The 23012-nt window shown below is 39.4% G+C and overlaps 1 protein-coding gene across 2 annotated transcripts in view; it reads left to right on the top strand.

The window, feature by feature from the left end:
* Positions 1–3897: 3897 nt before the first annotated feature.
* Positions 3898–23012, top strand: part of tent4a (terminal nucleotidyltransferase 4A) — a 30798-nt gene continuing 11683 nt past the window's right edge. For both annotated transcript variants that reach the window (XM_041808988.1, XM_041808987.1), the window contains exons 1-5: positions 3898–4943; positions 11434–11557; positions 17091–17137; positions 17239–17359; positions 22733–22840. In XM_041808988.1, the coding sequence (XP_041664922.1) occupies positions 4138–4943; positions 11434–11557; positions 17091–17137; positions 17239–17359; positions 22733–22840 (1206 nt within the window). In that variant the 5' untranslated portion in view covers positions 3898–4137. The remainder of the gene's footprint in view (positions 4944–11433; positions 11558–17090; positions 17138–17238; positions 17360–22732; positions 22841–23012) is intronic.

Genomic DNA, 23012 nt, shown 5'->3' with positions numbered 1-23012 from the left:
ATTCTAATTTTCTGAGACACAGAATTTTGGGTTTTCATTATCTGTAAGCCATAATCATCAACATTTCAAGAAATAAAGGCTTGAAATATTTCACTTTATGTGTAATGAGTCTATATAATATTTGGGTTTCACTTTCAGAAAAGAGTGACAAAAAAATAATCAATCTTTTTTTTTTTTTAAATATACATAAAACCAGACAACACTAAGAGACCAGACAACACAAACAGTACAACAAAATACAAAGACCCAAAAATATAACAACACAGTAGGTGGCTGCATGACCTTTGCTTCAGACAGACCAGGAATAAAGTGACCATTGCTGTTAAAGTGCATAAGGCAGACGGTAAAGTGCTGTAGAGCTAAAGTGCAAGTGTGCTTTGCTATTGCACATAGTTTGCATTTACCGATGTGTTTATGCATGTGTTATTGCACCAGAAAAACATACAGTGCTTAACAAATGTATTCGACCACCTGTCATATTTGTCTCAGAGACCATCCAGCATCATGAAGTGCTTTAAGCAGACTCTTTCATTTTCAGTCAGCTCTCTACATTTTACCATTTTGAACAGGAATGAGGAATTTCAAACTGAATTCACCCAAATTTGAGCCGGCTCTGGGCTTCATTTCTGAGCAGTCAAAAATGAATCAAGCATAACATTCAACCACTAAAACTGATTTTTCTGTTCAGGAATGCAAGTAAATAACTGTAATTTGACATATTAATCAAGACATAATAATGTGCTTTACTATTTTTTCAGGGTTTTTTTTGTAAATCAGTACATTTGAAAATTCATGGATAATAATAATAATTATATTTTAGCATTAAAAATATCCTTTGGGTCGGCGCGCCGGTAGTCGAGTGGTTAAGGCGCATGCTATATACGCAGGCAACCCGGGTTCAAATCCGGCCCGTGGCACTATTTCCTGCATGTCTCTCCCCGCTCTCTCCCCTGTTTCCAACTCTATCCACTGTCCTATCAAATAAAGGCAAAAAGGCAAAAAATAAATCTAAAAAAAAAAAAATATCCTTTGGGTTAAAGAGCTTCTACATATTGGTGTATTAACCATTGCAGAAACATCAAAAATGATTTTGGTAATTACCAATGCTGTTAATTCAGGGCAGCTGTGGCATAAACCTTACTTTGGGTGGTGATCTAATACATTTGTTATGCACTGTACATAACAGTATCTATGTATGGAATAATGCACAAAATATGCATACATAGCTGTATGTACAGTGCTTAACAAATGTATTAGACCACCCTAACCCTAACCAAGGTAAGATTTATGCCTCAGCTGCCCTAATTTAACAGCATTGGGAATTACCAAAATCATTTTTTATGTTTCTGCAATGGTTAATACACCAATATGTAGAAGCTCTTTAACCCAAATATTTTTAATGCTAAAATAGAATTATTATTATTATCCATGAATTTTCAAATTTACTGATTTACAAAAAAACCCTGAAAAAATAGTAAAGCACATTAATATTTCTTGATTAATATGTCAAATTACAGTTATTTACTTCGTTCCTGAACAGAAAAATCAGTTTTAGTGGTTGAATGTTATGCTTGATTCATTTCTGACTTCCCAGAGAAGCCCAGTGAGCCGGCTCAAATTTGGGTGAATTCAGTTTGAAAATCCTCATTCCTGTTCAAAATGGTAAAAAGTGGAGAGCTGACTGAAAATGAAAGAGTCTGCAATAAAGCACTTCATGATGCTGGATGGTCTCTGAGACAAACATGACAGGTGGTCTAATACATTTGTTAAGCACTGTATGTATGCATAGAGATGTTGAAATGGTTAAACATGGTCACAATTCTGGTTTTCCATGCTTATAGGTTACCGTTAGTGTCAAAATTCTTTTAAAAATGTATTTAGCTATTTCTTCTGTGTGACTGGTATTTGAAACTAAGAAGAGCCAACTATTCTGACCATTAGAAATGAGAAGAAATTAATTTATTTTTATCATTTTTTTAAATCAATAAATAATAGACACTTGTTACAAAACTTAGCAACTGAAAGAGCTTATTTTATCTAGCTTTTGCCCATTTGAGACCTGTCCAAATAAATCAACATCTGAGTAAAAGTTTAGTTAGAATCTTCCCTCCCTTCTTTAAGCCACCTTTTGCTGTTTAACCCTGCTGGAGTTGCTCATATGCAGGTGGATGATGTTAGCTTGTCCAATCATTTTTATGTACTCTATGACCCTGCTGTGGGCTGAAACAGAGAGCCGTACATTCAAGTGTAAAGTAGTGAAATCGCTGTTGAATTAAGCGCTGTATTTGCACTAATGTGGGTTAAATATCTGGAACATACTGCAGCCTCATTATCATTCAAGCCACATGCAGGCTCAGACAACTGCCTGCCTCCATAATATTTTCTGCTCTTACTGTTAAGCCTGAGAGCATACTGTTGACTCCTCTAGCCCGGTCTCTGTTTATATATATATGTGTGTGTGTCAGGCATCTGTCAGCTATGGTCCAGTCATCACCAATGTGGTAATCCCATAAAAGCAGACAATGAGGCAAACCAGCCTTGAAATCTCACCCACTCTCACACTGGCACAAAGTCAGCGCTGGTGTTAGGCTTGAACAGAGACTGTGACATGAGATAGAAGAGAAATAGTGTAATCAATCTGGTTTGTTGCACAGACACCTGTGTTTCATGCACTGTAAAGACAGAGAGAGGCAGATAGGAGCAGTAACATTTCTACAGGCGTACAGTGGGAGTGAGCTGCTGTGTGTATGCCTGAGTGTGTTATTCAGAGAGCAACATATCCTAGCTGGCACATAGTTTGCTCTGGGGGGTTTTCCTTGACTCTGTCACATGCTGCACGTGAGTAGAAAGGATTGGGGGTGGGCATTATGCAAGACACTCACTCCCTCACTCTCTCTGTTACATGCATACATGTCTCAGAAGAGGCTGTTTTGCCTTATCCAGCTGGCTTTTGTTTCATCACAGAACTCAATGGGCTGGAAGATGGCTGTTTGTGGGTTGGATTGATCAACACCACCTGCTGTGTACTGCCCCTTGAAAATTAGTGTTTGGATTTATGGGCCAAAGTGTCCATCTGAAAAGTAAGCAGGAAAGGCAAGAGCTCATTACTATTACATGGAGAAAAAAACATCTAGCTTCCCCTGTGGAATGGAGAATTATTTCTGTGCTGTTGTATGTGTGTGAGCAGCATATAAAGGGCCAGAGGCTGTGATTCCCTGTAGTGTTTGGGATGCCAGCAGACATCCACAACCTGGTCTTCTTTTGGTGCTGTAAATATCACTTTTTTGTTGTTTTTTTTTTTCAAAATTGTTAGTTCTTAATTTTTATTTTTATTGGAGTTAGATATTACAGAGTAATTTTCTACCTTCACATGTTTACAGGGGTTATTTCTTCCCTGTTTTTATAAGCTATGTACACCAGACTAGATGGATGATAAATTCATTAATATATTAACTGATTGATAGATTAATGAGAAGGTCATTGTCATTTCTGTTTGCAACCCTTTATTTTTAGATGTATATCAATAACTACTGATTGCCATGTGGAGATAGGATGAAATATGTAATTCCTGCAATATTCGGCCTCTGCTCTGCCTCATATTGATGGGGGGGATCCCCGATGAACCCACCCACTGGTGACGGCCGGGAGGTGGAGATCGTGCGTAAGGACCTGACGGTTCTCAGTCGTAACTCCAGGACCAGATGAACCGAAGGACCGTCAAAAGTAATATATATTCAATGTCTGTGTATTTATCCGTTGTTTAATTAAAGGAATATCAAACTGGGAGTCAAATATTTTTCTGTCCTATTTATCAACTGGCTGTAGTGGTGAAGGAGTGGGCGGATGGGGGGCGCAGTCATCGTTTAAGAAACCCCGCGTAACGCGCATGCGCGTAGATTTGAAGAGAATACGCCATATTGAATTCCCGTAGGAAACGGCTAGCTTTTTTCCAGCTAGCGGTGCAAATGGGCCACTTTATCAATGGTCCTAATTCGGTTTAATTTTTAAATACTTCCCTTTTCGTAACCCCGTACGGCGTAGCGACCTCTGAAAGGTCCGGAAGGCGGCACAGATTCACAACGGGCTCGACAGTGTTGGTTAGATACTTGCAGGGGGGTTACCGGAGAAAGAAGTTGAATGGATCCGAGGGTAGCTTGGATTCAGCCCGAACAGAAAGGACCTGCGAACGCCTTATGGATGCACGTCTGGGAGACCTCTCAGGGAGTACGGACGCTCTCCACTCAGCAGCAGCTTCACAATCAAAACCACAATCAATGCGTGAATTACGCCGCGTTGGATGTTCTGAAGAATGTGGCGACCGCGGTGGCATCGAGCAAGAGTCTTTGCATCAGCAACGGTAACGCTACTGCCAATCTGAGCAACGGCAGCAGCCATCACAGCATCATGAACGGCACTACTGGTATTAACGGCACTGCGATTTCCTCGCTAGGGATAGCGCTGTCCAACGGGAACGTACATAACTCCCTCACCACGACAACCACAACTGAACCAGGTGAGGGGAAAAACATGCCCCAGAAGGGCTCGTCCGTACCGGAATCCTCGACAGATAACCCCCCTTCCAGCTGCTCACTTGAAAGGACTATGGTTGGAAACGTAACGGGAAATATCAATAAAAACGTCGGGAGTGCGAATCTGCCTTTTAGCATGAGCGACAGCATAGACAATAATGTCAACATTTATCACCACCATCACCGTCACCTACAGGAGCACCCGGCTTTCAATTTACAGCAAATTTGTGTAAAGCGCCAACAGGTTCAACCTTCTCTACCTGTAAATCACACACACCACCCAGGCCGAAGGAAAAGTGACAACAAAGCGAGCACTTATGGGATGAATTACTTGCTTTCAAACTGCACTAATGGCAATTATGCCAGCACTTGGACGCCCTGGAAAACGAGGAAGTACAGCCCTGGGGTCCTCGGGTGAGTAGATATTTGTTGACTGTCTTATAATTGGAAAGCCTGAAAGCTTTTGTTAAATCTGCCTTTCGTGTCTTCACGAATGTTCCAAACAGTTGCAATTCTTCATTTGGTATGTTTTGTGATGTATGATATGGGAATAGATGCGTCACTCCGCCACTAAAAAGCTGTACTAAATCCCAAAATTGTAACGTTGACTTGAGTTGGGCTATTGCTAGATTGCTAACGTTAGAAAGCCACGGTTTAATAGACTAACGTTAGCTTCGTAAAGTCAGCGTCAGTCAGACAGACCAACACACCGGAAGTGCTGTTTCTGTCGGGTGAAATTTGAATTGGACCGTTAAAATAATTTTTCAGCACACTGGAAAAAAATCGTAAAGGGGAGCTGTTTAAGAAAAAGAAAAAAGCAAACTCATCTCTGATATTTCTTAAGAGTTTAACCGAGAATGATTTATTTAGAAGCTGTAAACCGGAAATCTCACTTTTAGTCCGTTATTGTTAACTTTAGCATGGCGGTGTAGCTGCTGCTACCCAGGCTAACGGTTTGCCCTTTCACCACAAAAACCGAAGTTGAAAACCAGCAAATAAAAACAAAACCCATCGTCTTTCACTTTCAAACGAATAAAAATGAGCCCTTAAGAAAATGAAGTTAAAAGTCCAACTTAGATGGTGAAATTAGAGCAATACGTTAAGTAATGCTATGTCAGTGTTATGGTAGTTACTACATTGCACGCGCACGTCTGACTTATCTAACTTAAAAGTTGCTTTGTAGCATTTGAACCGACGCTGCTTTCTACTTTACACCTGTTTACATTTTAACTGTTGGTTGGAGAAGGGGGCACCTCAGCCATGCTTTCCACACTATTGTGATGCCGTCAGAGCTAAAGCTAGCTGTCTCATAACCTCAGATATGTTGGTGTCAGTTTCCTGGGCAAAATAAGGATTGGGGCTGAACGATTTGCAAAAACAATCTAATTGCATTTTTTCCTGCAATATTGCAATTGCGATTTGAAATGCGATTGTTTAGGTTCCTCAATTTTTTCTGTTGTTCAAACATCAGCAAGAAATCATTCTATATTATTATAACAAGTACAATATTAGAGAAGTTAAACTAGGGCTAAATTTAGAAAAAATATATCTTACTGTCATTTTGGCTCATACAGCAAATGTGATATCAATTGCTTTATTGAAGAGGATGATCATTTCTCATATTCTTCTCATTTTGATGAAGAAAAATAAATGCATGTGCAGGAAAAGTAAGATTTTTGCCCAAAAAAAACATACTTGAAGATTTGAATAACGTATAAAGCAGTGATACTCAACGTGTGGCTCTTTTATGTCTTAATTCTAAATATAATTCCCCCAGAAAACCTTAAAAAGGGGAACTTATTGCACTTTTTCACCCATTCTTTTCACCCATTTAAGCTACCTTTTGCCATTGAATACCACTTTTTTCCCTACTTTTTTGCCCATTTTTACCACTTTTATCCAATTTTTGCCTATTATGGCTATCTTTTGCCATTCGATACCACTTTTTCTCTATTTTTTGCCAATTTTGACACTGTTTGATACTTTTTACCCATTTTTGCCCCTCTTTTACCTTTTTTCTCTGTATTTTCACCAATTTAAGCTACTTACTGTCACTTTCCACTCATTTTTTTTGCCACAGTTTTGCCACTTTTGTACCGTTTTATGCCAACTGTAACTCATTTTTTTTCACCTCTCACCCATTTTTGCTACTTTCTGACCCTTTTTACACTTATCTCCCCATTTTCGCCCCTTTTCACCCATTCTTGTTACTTTTTGACCCTTTAGGCCACCTTCAACTTACTTTTGTTGCTACTTCAAGCTGTTTTTGCTACTTTTCACCACTTAGATTGTGGCTCTTGCAAAGGTATTTTTCAACTATTTGGCTCTTTGGTGGAGTAACACTGGTATGAAGCATAAAAAAAGATTGTATCAAACTGATATTTTGACACTTTTCAGGTTAAAGAAATATTGCACTGTCTGCAATTTGAACATTGCAGCATGCCATATTGCGATTTAATCTAATTTGCGATTAATTGCCCAGTCCTAATAAGGATGAAAAGAAACCCGCATGTTGAACTTATTTTGGATCCAGGCAGGACATAAGGCATACAAGGGGATTTTTTAAGACACCAAGATAATCAGATAGTCATGTAAGTCTTGGCATTCTTTTGCACTGTATCGTTGCAGCAACATTGGACAATTTGATTGCAAAGTGCAGGCCTAATAGCAATGTAGCTTGCCAATGATTAGTCTAAATGTGTTGGATAACATTTGACTATTTCAATATGCCTTAAAATCCTAATCAGTAAGTGTTGAAAGTTGAGGGTGTTATATTTATTCCATTTAGTTTAATCCTTTATGTACTTTTTAAGAAGAGTCCCTCTCAATTAATTACTCTGAATAAAATCACAGCGGCACTTTCACTTCAGCTAATTCAAGAAAAACAACTTTATCAGCTTGAAACAACATAAAGCTTGGTAAGTAAAACTTACAGTAGTATACAAGTGCATCCGTCTGATAACTTCTGATGATCTTCATCCATGGTATGCAGAAATGCGAGCTTTTATACCCCAAAATGTGCCTGTAGTAACTTTAAATGTTTTCCCATTCCATGTTATTATTTATTTAGCTTCCCAGCTGTTTAACAAAACAGATGTGGTATTCAAAATACACACATCCTGTTGCAAAAAAAGGAACTGACTGAAGTAAAATCTTAAATTCATCCTGCATTGCATTACCAATGGCCAGATGAAGTTGAAAGAAAGGTACAAGGTAATTTAATTGCAACATTAACCATATCGATGTAAAAGATATTGTCTCACCCTAGATCTTTTTTTAGGATCACTATTTTTTAAAGTGGTTTTATTGCCCAGTCCTCCTTTGATCTCATATTTTATCTGGTTCTGATTTTAAAATGTTTATTTCATAGCCCAAGTTTTTCCCCATCAGAAGCCCTTTAATAGAAAACAACAACAAATGTGCAAGGAACTTCCAGATGTGTTGCAGGACCATGTGATATTTGTAATGGCTGGTTGCACCGATATGGGAATTTTCTATGCAGTAATTGATGTTTGCTGTGTCATGAAAACACTTGGCACTTTCAACATGCTTTATGCAGGTTCTCCACAACAAAACCCCAAGTTATTTTTTATGTGCATGTTCAAAAAGTGAATAGACAGCATATTTCCTTTTCTCCTCATGGTTGTGGCTGTACACATCCTCAAATGCAAGTTCTGGCTTGTGCTTTGTCTTATCTTGCTGCAATTCACCTTCAGGGGTTGCTGTGAATTCCCACAGAGGGATTTGCAGTCATAATTAAAATACATGTGATTGTGTATATTTATGGTGATTTGATACACTGATAAAGAATATTCCAACCGATTTACTTGGAAAAACTTAGGCAACCTTTAACATTGAAATACATGTAATTTCACGTAAGCTCAACTTGCAAAATCAACATAGTTTTACAATGTAGTTGAACTAAACAACTTAACTACATATATTTTTCCCTCCCACTCCCCTGAGCGCATTTAGATATACCTCAGCTAGAGCTGGGCAATTAATCGAAAAATAATCTAAACCAACATTTAGAGCCTATAACCGACAAAACCCTGCCATGTCAATTATTTCAATTTTTTTCCCTTGTAATATCTCTCTCTACTAATGCACCACCCCCTTAAAGACAAACTACTAGCTGTGTAGTCACATGATAGGCAGCCAGGTAGTTTCATTTCGGCTGTGTATTTTGATTTCAGTTGTCTAAATAAATAAGCATTAATTGTTAATCTCTGCATGTTCCTCTCAGTTATTCGTTTAACATCATACAAATATTTACAGACCAAACTGAGTCAGAGGTTGGGGGTGGTTCGTTAATCGTAATCGAGGTAAAAAGCCCAATTAATCATGATTTTGATTTTTGCTATAATCGCCCAACCCTAACCTCAACACATAAAAACCCTGTGCCCCAGGGCATCATGGGAAAATTCCTATCCCCAGATTTTAATTCAACCAGTCTAATTCACCACCACTGCCATGTCCTCTGTCAACAGTTCAGCTATTCCTGACTTGGGCTGAACGATTTGCAAAAATAATGTAATTGCAATTTTTCCCCCGATATTGCGATTTAATATACAGTTATAATTATGTTACTTAACTCGTGCATTTTCAACAAAATCATGCCATAAATCAATTCATACATATTATAACCTACATTCAGTCAGGAACACTCATACATTTAACCATTTCATTGCAAAATGGATGTGCAGGTTAACTTTGCAGAAAAGGCTCTGCTCTAAAGATGCTCCCTGGATTAGTCAAGCAGCTTGCTTTGACTTTCCAGCGAGTGCATGGCTAGAAACCCCCATATGGATGTACACAAAGATGCCATGTGTAATGAAAAAAATGAAATTATTTCAGAAGCAATCAATTCATAGTAGCATGAATCTGAATATGAGGGTGCAACAAGCTTTAAGCTATAAAGGAGACAGCTGGGGTGGAGGAGGTGAAGCTTGTAAAGCTGGCTATAAGCTGACCACAGCTATTAAGTGTCATCGATATTAGACAGAAAAACTAGTTGCTTTTGCTCATATTGCCAATTTGATAACACTCGCTTTATTGAAGGGGATTATGATTTTGATGTCACTTATTTTGACTAAAACAAAACATACATAAAACACGAAAAGGAGAATTTTTGTATAACATTTTTTTAAAGTGACACTTGAATTATTGCATAATGTGCATGAAATCTCTACTGCTGCAAAAAATAAATGTATTCAACTGCTATTTTGATGTATTTTAAGTTTAAGAAATATTGCAACTTGTGCGATTTGTGAATTGCACCAGGTCATATTGCAATTTAATCTAATTTGCAATTAATTGCCCAGCCCTATTCCTGACTGTTAGAAAAGCTATTTATCACTAATTTGAAGATACCCACAATGCACCGCAGGGGTCGTTGATTCATGGGTAATGTAGAATGTAGTTTTGAAATACAGAGTGGAACTGAGAAGAGATAACAGGATCAGGTTTAGTTTTGTGGATGAACTTGAGGAGATCTGCTTTCATTACCTACATCATTGTTATTTAAGAAAAAATTTACAGTGCCTTGTGTTTTTAACAAAATAAACGGACTTAAAAATTAGATGTATCTAGCCTACGTAGAGTTAGAAACTTGGATTTTTATTGTTGATATCACAGATTATGTAAAGTTGAATTTGCTTATTCCCAGGTTAATTTTTTTCAGTATGTTGATCAGGGATTGGCTTTTCAGTTAAGGCGTTAATTTTACAGCAGAATGCATAGAAGTCAGGAGTAGTGTGGTATAACTTCTGAAAGGATGCTTGACTCTGTGCTACTTTATCAGATCAGACCACAGTAGTCATTTTTAGTTCAGCTGTGTGCAGGGGCCTAACAATAACCATGCCCTCTGTCTTCAGTTTGGGAATATTGGCATGAATTTGGCCTGGCTTGTTGGCAAAGTATATTCACCAAACAGCGGGCACATGGACTGACTGTGTTTCCTTCAGGGCTCTGGTAATTGATTGTGACAGTGTCCCTGTTCTGTATTTCACACTGACATCATGGCATGCATTCCTAGAAAAATGAATAGACACAGGGTGGAACAGAGTCTCACTGTTCATGGGACTCTGACTGGTCAGGAATATTATTTGTAGCTAAAAACAGGACCAGCATGACCCTCAGTCTTTTACCAAACCCTCTCACATTATTCTCTGACCTCAAAGGTATGTTTTATCTGGGTCTAGATGAAAAGCAAATATCCACAATGGTAGTGAGATAAGAAGAGCTCACTCTTCACCGCTGAGTTCAGTCTTGTTTTGGGGGTATTTGTTATGTTTAGGGATATCATCGTCAGATCCAACCTATAGTCTGGGGTCCAGGTTTGGTTGGAGATGCACGCTTTCACTCAAATGATCTGCAGTCTTAAAAAGTAGAAAACTTGGATTGTCCCTTTTTATAAAATGATATTGATTACTTTCACACAGTTGTTTCTTGACTGACTTTAAAAAGATGTAACCATGTTAATAAAAGATGTGTGTGTTTGGATGACACTAAGATACAAGACCTATTTAGATTTCCTGCAGTATCAGAAATATTACTGCTGAGCGTTGTTTTGGTTTTCTTTTCAGTTTTCTGACTGGTTAAGTTAGAAAAAGCTAGAAGAAATAACATCAGAAACAATAACAGAATATTTTCAGTTTAAATTAATAATTTGCTGCTCTGCTTGCCAGGCTCTGGCATGATAGGGGTTAAGTAAAACAAATAAGTAGGAAGCATATCTTGGGCCATCTGGAGATGGGTTTTTTTGTGTGTGTTCCAAAATGTAAGCCAAATCATATTGCATATTTCACATCCTGTACAGTTCTTTCTCTCAATCTGTTTCAAATGGGACTGTGGCAGGATTAATAGTGAAGTATAACCGTGTTCCATCATTTGTTCTGTCTAGACTCCACGAGGAAGTGATGGACTTCTACAACTTCATGTCCCCTCGCCCAGAGGAAGCAGCTATGAGGAAGGAGGTGGTGAACCGGATAGAGATGATCATCAAGGAGCTGTGGCCGACTGCAGATGTAAGATTCACTGATGCCTCCTAACACATTCTCTACAGTCAGTCTTCTACAAGAGTATCTGTTCATGTCACACAGGAGAATTTACTGTTGGCCCCCTAACTAACTGATGCCTAGGGTCGTTTAAACCTTGCATTAAGGTACAATATGTAGAATTTTAACCTAAACCTGATTATACAGTGATTATTTTCCTCATTAAGGGTGAATAAAATACACAAAACTCACCAATCCTGCATGCAGCTGAAGGCCAAAACCCTGCAGTCTAGTCCACCATTCAGGCCAAAACCCTGCAGTCTGGTTCACCATTCAGGCCAAAACCCTGCAGTCTGGTCCACCATTCAGGCCAAAACCCTGCAGTCTAGTCCTCCATTCAGGCCAAAACCCTGCAGTCTAGTCCACCATTCAGGCCAAAACCCTGCAGTCTGGTCCACCATTCAGGCCAAAACCCTGCAGTCTGGTCCACCATTCAGGCCAAAACCCTGCAGTCTGGTCCACCATTCAGGCCAAAACCCTGCAGTCTAGTCCTCCATTCAGGCCAAAACCCTGCAGTCTAGTCCACCATTCAGGCCAAAACCCTGCAGTCTGGTCCACCATTCAGGCCAAAACCCTGCAGTCTGGTCCACCATTCAGGCCAAAACCCTGCAGTCTGGTCCACCATTCAGGCCAAAACCCTGCACTCTAGTCCACCATTCAGGCCAAAACCCTGCAGTCTGGTCCACCATTCAGGCTCCCAGCTGTGATTACATTAGTCCGTTATCTGTGCTGATGTAACGCTGGTTCACTCATGTTGATAAGGGTATTTAAATCCAGAGAAATATTCCAGTATGGTACATTTAAACCAGATAGAAATGGTGGAATTCATTTACGATTAATCATGAGTTAACTACGGAAGTTTTGAGATTTAAATACGATTGAAAATTGTAATCTCATGACAGCTCAAGTTTCTATATATTCTTAGTTCAGTGTTTACATTTACTCCAGTTTCAAAAAAATTTTTTAAAGCCAGAAAATGTTTTGTAGTTAAAGTGTTTCCTGTCATGGTGGCAGCCATGACAGAGCCGCCATGACAGGCACATGTTTATCACTGCAGCTGGCTGTTGTGTCAAAGACTGCTGCATAAGGAAGTGTGAACTGTTGACCAGAAGCTTCCATTTTATTGCTGTTTGTTACTACTGTTTTGTGCTGCATACTTGTACCAGACCAGAGGTTTGCATTAGCCGAATATTCTCCGTCATCGACGGTGACGGGATAACAGAGGATTTTGAAGGCTGTCCGTCATTTTGATGACTGGAATGATGAGGATTAGTCTGCATTTCTATGCACACACAGTCAGGTGTATAGACCTTTTCCATTTTGCACACATGGACTATCAAGGTGGTTATTTAATTTATTAGAAATCTTGTAGCCAGTGGCTCTCTCACTGAGCTTGACACCGTAGATCAGTGAAAGCAAGCCGGTCTCAGTGCTGACAGCGACTGAGAGGCTACGGCAGGTGTCACAGAGGGATACAGGTCGGCATGCAGAGTGTTAAGGCCTTTGCACAATGAGTCTGTTTCATGTTGTTCTAATCATGTCTGCACACTGATGCAGAAACTGCCATTCTTTTTTTATTCCTTTTTTCAGAACAGGTTCGTTTTTATGCAAAATTTCTTATCAGTCCAAGTCATTTAAATGGGTGATTGATGATTCAAAAAAGTTCCCGCTGCTTCCACTTCCTTGCTCACCACCGCCCGACCCTCCCCTCTCTCTCTCTCTCTCGCACCAAAACCTCACTTTAAACACCAAAGTTTGCTCACTTATCATTTGGATACCAACCATGGAAATATAACAGAGAGATGGGTGAATGACGGTTCACATCAGTGCCTGTAGCTTTATTCTCTCTTGCTCACTCACCCCCGCCCAACCACTCCCCATCTCTCCCTCTCTCTCTCTCTCCCCCTCTCTCTCGCACCAAAACCTGACTTTAAACACCGTAGATTGCAGGTGTATCATGTGGATATCAGTCATGGAAATGTAACAGTTAAAGGCATATTTTTGTAGCCTACTCACAGGTCATAACAGAGACTGAATTGAAAAGTTGTTCTCCATCTCTCCAGCTTGTCTCAGCACTGTCACGCATGAGCGTGTGCTGCATGAAGCTCTCAGTCAGGATGGATCCAGCGGGATTTTAAAGGAGTGACAGAGACACAGGCTCACAGTACCAAACTATTTGCCACATTCTACAAATTTTAGCAGTCAAGGCAAATACGAACGCACCTGACTCAGTGTGCAAGATCCGAGTGCGTGACGTTTTTCTGGATTACGACTCCTGTGAAGCAGACAAAAATGCGCACGGCTCCACAGTTCAGCCTTTTATCAACTTGTTATCAGATATGGTCGCCAAACTACAACACCTTGACATTAAAAATATCCCCAAAACTGTGAGTGAAATCTTAAATGGCACAGTTCATAGTTGCTTGCTTGAAGACAGGGATTGTGCTCCACGTCACTGCTGTGTTCATCTTTCTCTCAATGCCATTAAAATACATAACCTCAAAGATTTTTCTGTAAATATAAGTTGGGAAAGGATGCTTCATTATTTAAACACTACTAATAAAGTCAAATTGGATTATATTATACCACAGATATTAAAGAGAAAATTATTATGATGGATTGTAAAGTGGTCCCTTTCCGTCAAAATGACAAACAATAAAAAAGTCCAGTGCAACCTCTGTACCAGACCATGATTGAACCGGGACATCAGCTGCAGAAGTCTGACAGTAAGCAACATCCAGCCTTGCTCACAGCGATTGGAATTCCAGCTTGTTTATAGATCCAGATCATCTGGCTCAGCTTAGTAATAGAAGCTGGTCTTTCAGCTCTAATATGGCTCTTGTTTTGGTACTATTTTGGCTTTTTATGTCTAGTAAGTAAATTCCACTGCCACGGGGCTCTCAAACAAAACAACAGCAAAACATTAGGGGTAGAGATGTGCTGCTCAGCTCCACTTTACCCCTGTTGCTTACTTCTAGTTTTGAAGTGAGGATTCTGTTTAACAAAAATGCTCTTTAAAAGGTGTATTTATAATGGTACAGTGTTATTTAGCAGACTTTTTTATCCAAAGCGACTAACATCTGACAGGTGGACAGGTATTAAGGACCTTAAGAACTGGGGTTTGAACCATCAATCTTATGTTTGAACTAAAAGTCAGATATGTAACCCACTCAGCTATCCAGCCTCCTTTTTTTTACTCAACAGTAAACCAATATTTTCCTTTCCTGCAGTGTTAATTTTGGCAGCTGTTTTTAATTTAGTTTTAGTCTTTAAATGAAATGCATTTTAGTTTTAGTCACATTTTAGTCATTTCTATCCTTTTGAGTTTTAGTCTAGGTTTAGTCAACGAAAACTCAAAATATTTTAGTTCAGTTTTAGTCCACAAAAAGTCCTCACATTTTAGTCTTCACTTTTATTCCAAGCATTTATTCTCCTGTCTAAATCTGGTACCAAATTATGGCAGAGTGTTCTCTGCACCCTGCCAAACATGGGGTCCCTGCTGAGAGGTAGAATAGCTACAGCTGCATTGTTTTTTGACAGATTTACCCACAGTGGAGAAATATCACAGATTTTGAATGTCCAAAAAACTACATTACATTTTAGTCTAGTTTTAGTCATTTTGAGGAAAACTAAACTTAGTTTTTTGTTGGTTTTAGTCATCACAGATCTATTTTTGTTAGTCTTAGTCTAGTTTTTGTCATGAATAAAGGGCTGTCAACGAACATTTTCAGTCATCGTTTTAGTCGACAAAATTAACACTGCTTTCATGAAGAATTTGACGTAACGAGGGAGAAAAGCTGTTAATAGTGGCCTTCCTGGTTTACGCTGGAAGCTACAGATGGCATTCTGGGCTTGCTTACCAAAAGCAGAGGTGAGCAGCAGGTGTGAGCATGGGTATTTAAACTCGGTACCAATGGCAGAGTATAATTTTGGTCCATCATAGGTAAGCAGCACAAAACATAAGAGGCGCATCAGCAGAAGGGCAGCTCTTGTAGTCATTCCCACCTCAATTTTGTTGTATTGTTTTGCATGATACCAGCATCTCTACAGCAACGATAAATAAGTTATGCTTGACACGTTGGCTTCATCATGACAGCCACAACTGTTCCAGCAATAAAATGTAGAATTTCTCTGCATTTGAAAACGGTTGGTGACTTGTTAGATCCACATATGTGAATGCCCAAGACAGATGTTAGGCCAAAATGTAACCAGGGGCTCAGATTGTTATCCTGTTGATATTCAGTATTTTTAAAAAAAAACAGAGATAAATGAAGGACAGTCATTGTAAAAAAACACCACCTCATTCAATGTTCATCTTATTTTTTTAAAGCTCATCCAGACGGCTTCATAAATTCTAGAAGATGGTTGTGAATTTTTTACCCTGCATAAAAGTTGACATTAAAGTCAAGTGCCTGGGAATCTGCAAAAACCTGGAAGGGAATTTTAAATATTAGAAAATATATTTATTTTTACACACTCGTTTCTCACTCTCCAAAATTGCTTTGCAAGTGAAGCAAAAAGCTGTTGCAAGCTGAAGTGCAGGGCTGAAGGGACAGTTTCAGTTTTTGAATTTGTTCTTCTTAAAAGTTTTTTTTTTAATTTTACCAGTTATACACATTTTCTTTTTGCTTTAATCTGAAATTGCTGAAGGTACCAAGTTGCCATGTTATGGCATACAAACAGGACATTTCTTCCTCTGAGCCTGGAACTTCTTGGAGCAGCTGGTTCTTGCCAAAACATCTTGATTTCATTTTTGATCTGCTCATTCAGCATCTTCTACTGTTACATTTGTTATTGCGGGTCAACAGTGAATCCATTATCGGACTGACAGCTCCAAGAGTCAAACAGACATTAAAGTTTGAAGTAATAAAATAATCTTATTTTTTATGTACTCATTGAGTAAGGTTAGGATTAGTGATGGAGGATCCTGCAGCTGGTTGTGTTCTGCAGAATTGTGAGCTTGGTGTAATACCCCTCTCATTACTTCATCATGTAATCCATGCACTATGGTGATTTGTTGGCTGCCAGTCCCTCTTCCTCTGTGAGTCAGACTGTCAGGTAAATGGATCAAGCCCCTGATTTGTACCAGCCTCTTTTTCATTTCGAACTATTAATCCCAGCCTGTCTTTGTGCTGTTGCCTTGTTGTATTCACCAGATGGAAAGGGAAAGAATTCCACTCTGTTTCCTTTGGAGAGCTTTCACTTGCAGCCCCCAAACACAGCATTTTTCCCTAACTATTGTATACTTAATTTGGCAGCTTACTTGACTTGGCAGGGTTTACTGGCTCAGAGGTGGAACACGGAAATACCCAGTTTCCTGTTGTTTAAACTGTAAATAAACCGTACATCATCATGACAAATGAGTTGTTGTTACTGTGAAAAACATGTGCCCCACCCTTTAAATTTTTCACACATTAGCAGCAAAAAAAAAAAACAGATTTCTGCACGTTCTTTGAAAGAGTTTGTTAATTCTTTTCATATTTCTGTAACATTATTTTTCCAGGTCCAAATATTTGGCAGCTTCAGCACAGGGCTGTACCTCCCAACAAGGTAAGGCTGCAGTATTTTAGTCAAAGAGAATTTAACTGGTCAGATAGCTTCCTGATGTGATTTGCCTTCCGTTATCCTAATATTCTGTTTATTTCTCTCAGTGACATTGACCTCGTGGTGTTTGGAAAGTGGGAGCGCCCCCCGCTGCAAGAGCTGGAACAGGCTCTACGCAAGCATAATGTGGCAGAGCCTTTCTCTATTAAAGTGCTGGACAAGGCAACGGTGAGTAATGGGAACCAGGGCATGCTTCACAACTCTTCCTATTTCCTGACACACATCGAGCTGTGCTCATATGGATTCTTGAATAAAGCCTCTGTGATTTATGACGACAGATGATCATCAAAATGAACGGCTATGTTAAAAGGATTATTCAAAGTCCCATGTAACCTCAATCCACAAAAACCTTTAACTAAAGTTCTATGATCAGATTTGTTTAAAATATTGTTAGCTAACTTCTTGAAACATTTCTGAAATTTGGAGTGAATGAAGCAGGTTCTTTTCAAAGATTTATAATGTAATACATTTCTTACCAGTCATAAAATACACAGTCCCAACAAAACCAGTCTACTCACTGAGTCTAGCCCTCTGAGTTTAAGCCAGTGTCATTCTGTATCGTCTTTAGGATGCTTAGTGTACAACTCTACCTCTGTGCTACCTACCTACATTAAGGATGCACGATACTGGAGTTTTGCCGATATTACAGATTAATTTTTGCAAATACTGATATTGATGATATTTAAACATGTTTTTCGGACAAGAAATTGCAGTCATTTTGAATGACCAAAGAAATCAAGTTTATTCCTTAAAAACACTTAAACTTTAAAGAACAGGGATGAATACAGAAAAAGACCTCAACTGACATAGGTCTGTTGGTGCAGCCTAAAACTCTACTAATTTATTTGTATATATGGGCAAAATTTACAGTTGATATATGATGAAATACGCAGGCTAAACAGTGAATGTATATACTGCCCGCCTCTGGCCAAAGTGAGGTCCTATGCAGTTTCTGGTATTAGGCCCCCCTTTTCCTCAAAATTATACATTAATCAGCCCCCCTCACAAACCCCTGCACCCCTCTCCATTCCTCATACACACCCAGTAGACATACACACTCCTCATTGTTTCTGCTGTAGTGTTATTATCAGTAGCTTATCTTTTTCTCAGTCACCTGAACATAGAGAGAAGGGATGCGTGCATACCACTTTTCTCCAGACCAAGGACGAGTACTTTCATTTGGGTACTCACCAGTACAGAGTACAAATGTGAGTACTTAAAAAAACATAGCTGTTGTTAGAATTCCATTAATTTTGATAGATGTTATTCATCCCTTCTCTAGACAGTTCATCAGTTCATATTTTTCACTGCCTTTTTTCATCCTCATTTATGTTAAAATGTCAACAAACCTCAGACATGGCTCCATCTTTGATGGCATACTGAGTACAGTATCTAGTGATGAAAATCAAAAACTGGTACCGACACACCTGATACCTACCAGACTGAATTACAACACAGATTTTAGGGCTGGGCAGTTAATCGAAAATGAGATTAAATCTCGATTTGGCCTGCTGCAATTTTCAAATCGCAGAAGGTGCAATATTTCTTTGACCTGAAATATGAGTCAAAATAGCAGTTTTAAACTTCTTGCAGCAGAGATGTTATGCATGACGTATCATGCAATCATTCAAGCACCATTTTTTTTAGAATAGTCTATAACAAATCCTACCTTCATTTTTGTACTTTTTTCTTATTAAATTTGAAAATGACAAAAACGTTTCAATGCAAAAATATATTTCCAATTTGTAATATGATTCAAAATGATCAGTTAAATACCTTAAAATAGTTGTCCAGCGCTTTATTTAGGAATAAAAGAGAGTTGAGGAATAATTGCATATCAAATCGCAATTGCAATACTGGAGAAAAAAATCGTTCAGTCCGAACAGATATCGATGCTTCATTTTGGTATCCTGTCACCCCATTGAGCAGTAGCCAACCATCACGTTTAATGTTGAGTCACCTTTAATGTGTTGATAATGGTAGGAATGTCTTATGTAAGTTCATTATTTAACCAGATCACCAAACAATTAAAGACTGTGGCGTTATTTCTTGCACATATTGGAGCTCCCTGGTAACAGTAATGGTGCTGGCATGTCCTAAATCTGTTCCTGCTAACATCATAGAGGCGAGGGAAATTAGACTTCAGACATAAAGAAGCTGAATCACAGGCCTCTGTTAACCCAAGTGGTGGAATGATAAAGTAAATTTAGCACACAAGTACTTAGGAATGGGCGGTGATACAATATACAGGCGTATTAAAGACAGCCACTGTATTGCTTCAGTTACCGTCATTAAGACAGTGCCATGTAATGAGTGCAGCTTTTTAAATAGTTGCCTTAAAATACCATATATCCCGGTAAAATTTGGGGAGGGTATGACAGTGGTAAAAAGTGGATACGCCCAAGCCTAGAAGTACTGTAAATTTAAGGTAATTGACCAAGACTCCATAAATACTTGCATGTAACTTGACTCAAACAAATAGAAGAGGCAAAGATGCTGCTTTTATTCATAAATAATTTGACTTAGATGACTCTGTTACTTATACATGCATGTTCTATTATAATTCAGTTATTCATGTTAACCTGCTCCAGCTAGATGATCTGTGACATTTTAGTGATTTTAACATAAATGTCTTAGTAGTAGTACAATAGTATTATAAAATGGAGGTTTGCTTTTGTCAGGTTTATATTTTAACATAATAACATTTAGCTGCTTTGTATTTTTAGGTCATGGCTTGTATTAGAGCATTTTTACACAGTGACTGTGCTGCTGTGATTTAATATGGGATAAATGTACATATGAACTCTAAAAGACGTGCAGCCTTCAGAGGTACATACTCACCTTTATTGCTTTTGTACTTGTATTTATAACAATTCAAATTCAGATTTTTCACTTCAAGACTTTGATTTGCTGTTTCAAATCTATCTGTGGAGTTCAACCCCTAATACCCACCACCTGTCTAATCATCTTTATCTGACCCCTCCCTCTACTGTTTGTTCCATATTGCTCGCATGTGTGTGTGAGAGAGTGTGTCATTCCTTTCAAACTGCGGCGGATTTGGGAAAACAGCGGGATGCGCTTTGGTAGATCATTGCAGAGAGAAAAAAGCTCTGCAGAATACACTGCTCTCATTTCACCTCGTCCACTAGTTTTGCTCAGAGAGAAACAGGCTTTGCCTTTTGCCCCAAGCACTCCTGCACAAAGCACTTTAGCCTCTCTATAAAGGACAGTACTGACCCAAATATAACATGGGAATTTTATGTGAAGCACATGAGCAAAAGGAAGTTTGTTTAATTCGAGCTGTAGCCTTTAAAATGCCAATAAACCCTCATCATGATACATGAAGCCGCTCCCTCTCCAACAAGATGGACGACATAGAGCTGCAGATTTCTAACCACCACTCGGACGACTGTGTCTCGCTAATAACAGAGACCTGGCTGCATGAAAACAGTCCGGACCTAGCCATGTAGGACCTAGCTAGTAGGCTGCACCATAAACAGAGCGAGACAACGGACTCTGGTAAAAGGTTGTTGGCCCTCCCCTTAAAGACATCTACCAGAGTCGTCTCCACAAGCGGGCCTCCAGGATCCTGATGGACCCTTCACACCCTGGACACTGTCTGTTCAGCATCACCCACACAAACCTGCCGTACCGAGCAGCTTTCACGCTGGTGCCTCGCCAGTGGGATGGACGACATGGGGCTGCAGATTTCTAACCACTGCTTGGACGACTGTGTTTGATGCTACGGAGGAGACTGCCAATGTTGTGTTTTTACTATGCAGTGACTATAAACTGTCTATCTATCGATCTATCGATCTTATCAGTAAAGAAAGTCCACACTCATGAAAAGCAGGCACCCACAGCTACAGCGTCAGTCTGCTGTTGGGTCCATTAGGTCATACATGAGTTCTGGCACCATGAGTTTTAAAGCAGGAGAAGCATTGGCACATACTACAAGAAGAGAGGGGGGAGACATGCCACTGTGTGAATTAAGAGGTGAGAGGGAGGAGTGTGTGAGACGATAAGAAGTCAACACACAACAATGTCCGAAGAAATAGTCTAACTACTGAAATCAGCTGTTTTTAACAATATTTTTCATAGTCATTAATGTTTATCATCACACATCAGATATTGATATCATATTTCACCTGTTTTATTTCAAGCCAAGTACCCAGAGTCTGAGAGTTCTTTTTGGAGTTGCATTGAAAAAACAATAGAAGAACAATAGAATAGAACAGTATAATTTTGTGACCCTCAATTGCAGTTGGCAGAAAATGGCAAATATTGCAGCCTCAGTAAATTGTGGACCAGTTCGAAGCCAAAGCTAAATTTGGCAGTTCTTTTAACATCCATAAGACTCCTCTGGACTTCTAGAGCTTTGGCTCATAGACTCTTTAATCTCCACGGAAATATGAGAGGAGAAGAAGACCCTCGGTAGCATCTTCATCTGCTTGGGTGTAACACACTGCCTGTCGATTGGTCATTACTTCTGTTAATCTATGATAATGTACAATATATTGCCAAAAGTATTCACTCACCTGCCTTGACTCTCATATGAACTTCAGTGACATCCCATTCTTAATCCCTATTGATTCATAGGGATATTAAACCCTATGGTTTAATATGACATCGGTCCACCCTTTGCAGCTATAACAGCTTCAACTCTTCTGGGAAGGCTTTCCACAAGGTTTAGGAGTGTGTTTATGGGAATTTTTAACCATTCTTCCAGAAGCACATTTGTGAGGTCACACACTGATGTTGGACCAGAAGGCCTGGTTCTCAGTCTCCGCTCTAATTCATCCCAAAGGTGTTCTATGGGGTTGAGGTCAGGACTCTGTGCAGGCCAGTCAAGTTGATCCACACCAAACTCTCTCATCCATGTCTTTATGGACCTTGCTTTGTGCACTGGTGCACAGTCATGTTGGAACAGGAAGGGGCCATCCCCAAACTGTTCCCACAAAGTTGGGAGCATGGAATTGTCCAGAATCTCTTGGTATGCTGAAGCATTCAGAGTTCCTTTGACTGGAACTAAGGGGCCAAGCCCAGCTCCTGAAAAACAAGCCCACACCATAATCCCCCCTCCACCAAACTTTACACTTAGCACAATGCAGTCAGACAAGTACTGTTCTCCTGGCAACCACCAAACCCAGACTGGTCCATCAGATTGCCAGATGGAGAAGCGCGATTGGTCACTCCAGAGAAGGCGTCTCCACTGCTCTAGAGTCCAGTGGCAGCATGCTTTACACCACTGCATCCCACGCTTTGCTTTGCACTTGGTGTTGTATGGCTTGGGTGCTGTAGCTACACTAGCTAGCTACAGTGGTGTAGTAGCATAGTAGCATACACAGTTATCCTGAAGGGTGTGCACGCGACCATGCAAACCACTGCCTGACAAGTTAATCAGCTGTTAATGACTGAATTTTCAGTTTTACATTTCTTCTTGAAGACTGTCAGTTTGCGAAGGTGTTTTCTTCCTTTGGTTTGTCAGACAGTAAGAGTTTCTAATTTCTAATAAATTTTTAACCCTTTTTCTCCTTTAAGGTGCCAATCATCAAACTGACAGACCAAGAGACTGAGGTGAAGGTGGACATCAGTTTTAACGTGGAGACTGGAGTAAAGGCAGCGAGCTTCATCAAAGATTATGTAAAGGTGAGCATCTGTGTCGTCCTGTGCTGTTATCTGTGTTTTAGATTTGATTATAGTAGTCGTATTACATGAAGAAATCATGCCACACCTTTTTGCTGATGCATCTGAAAATCAGGTTTGTGAAATCTTCAGAATAAATGGAATTCAGCCAGAAAGCTCATTACAAGTCTAGAGT

Source organism: Cheilinus undulatus, linkage group 16, assembly GCF_018320785.1.
Source record: "Cheilinus undulatus linkage group 16, ASM1832078v1, whole genome shotgun sequence".
NCBI classification, from domain to species: Eukaryota; Metazoa; Chordata; class Actinopteri; order Labriformes; family Labridae; genus Cheilinus; species Cheilinus undulatus.
The sequence above is the reverse complement of the archived record's forward strand: the minus strand, read 5'-3'. Positions and strand labels throughout refer to the sequence as shown.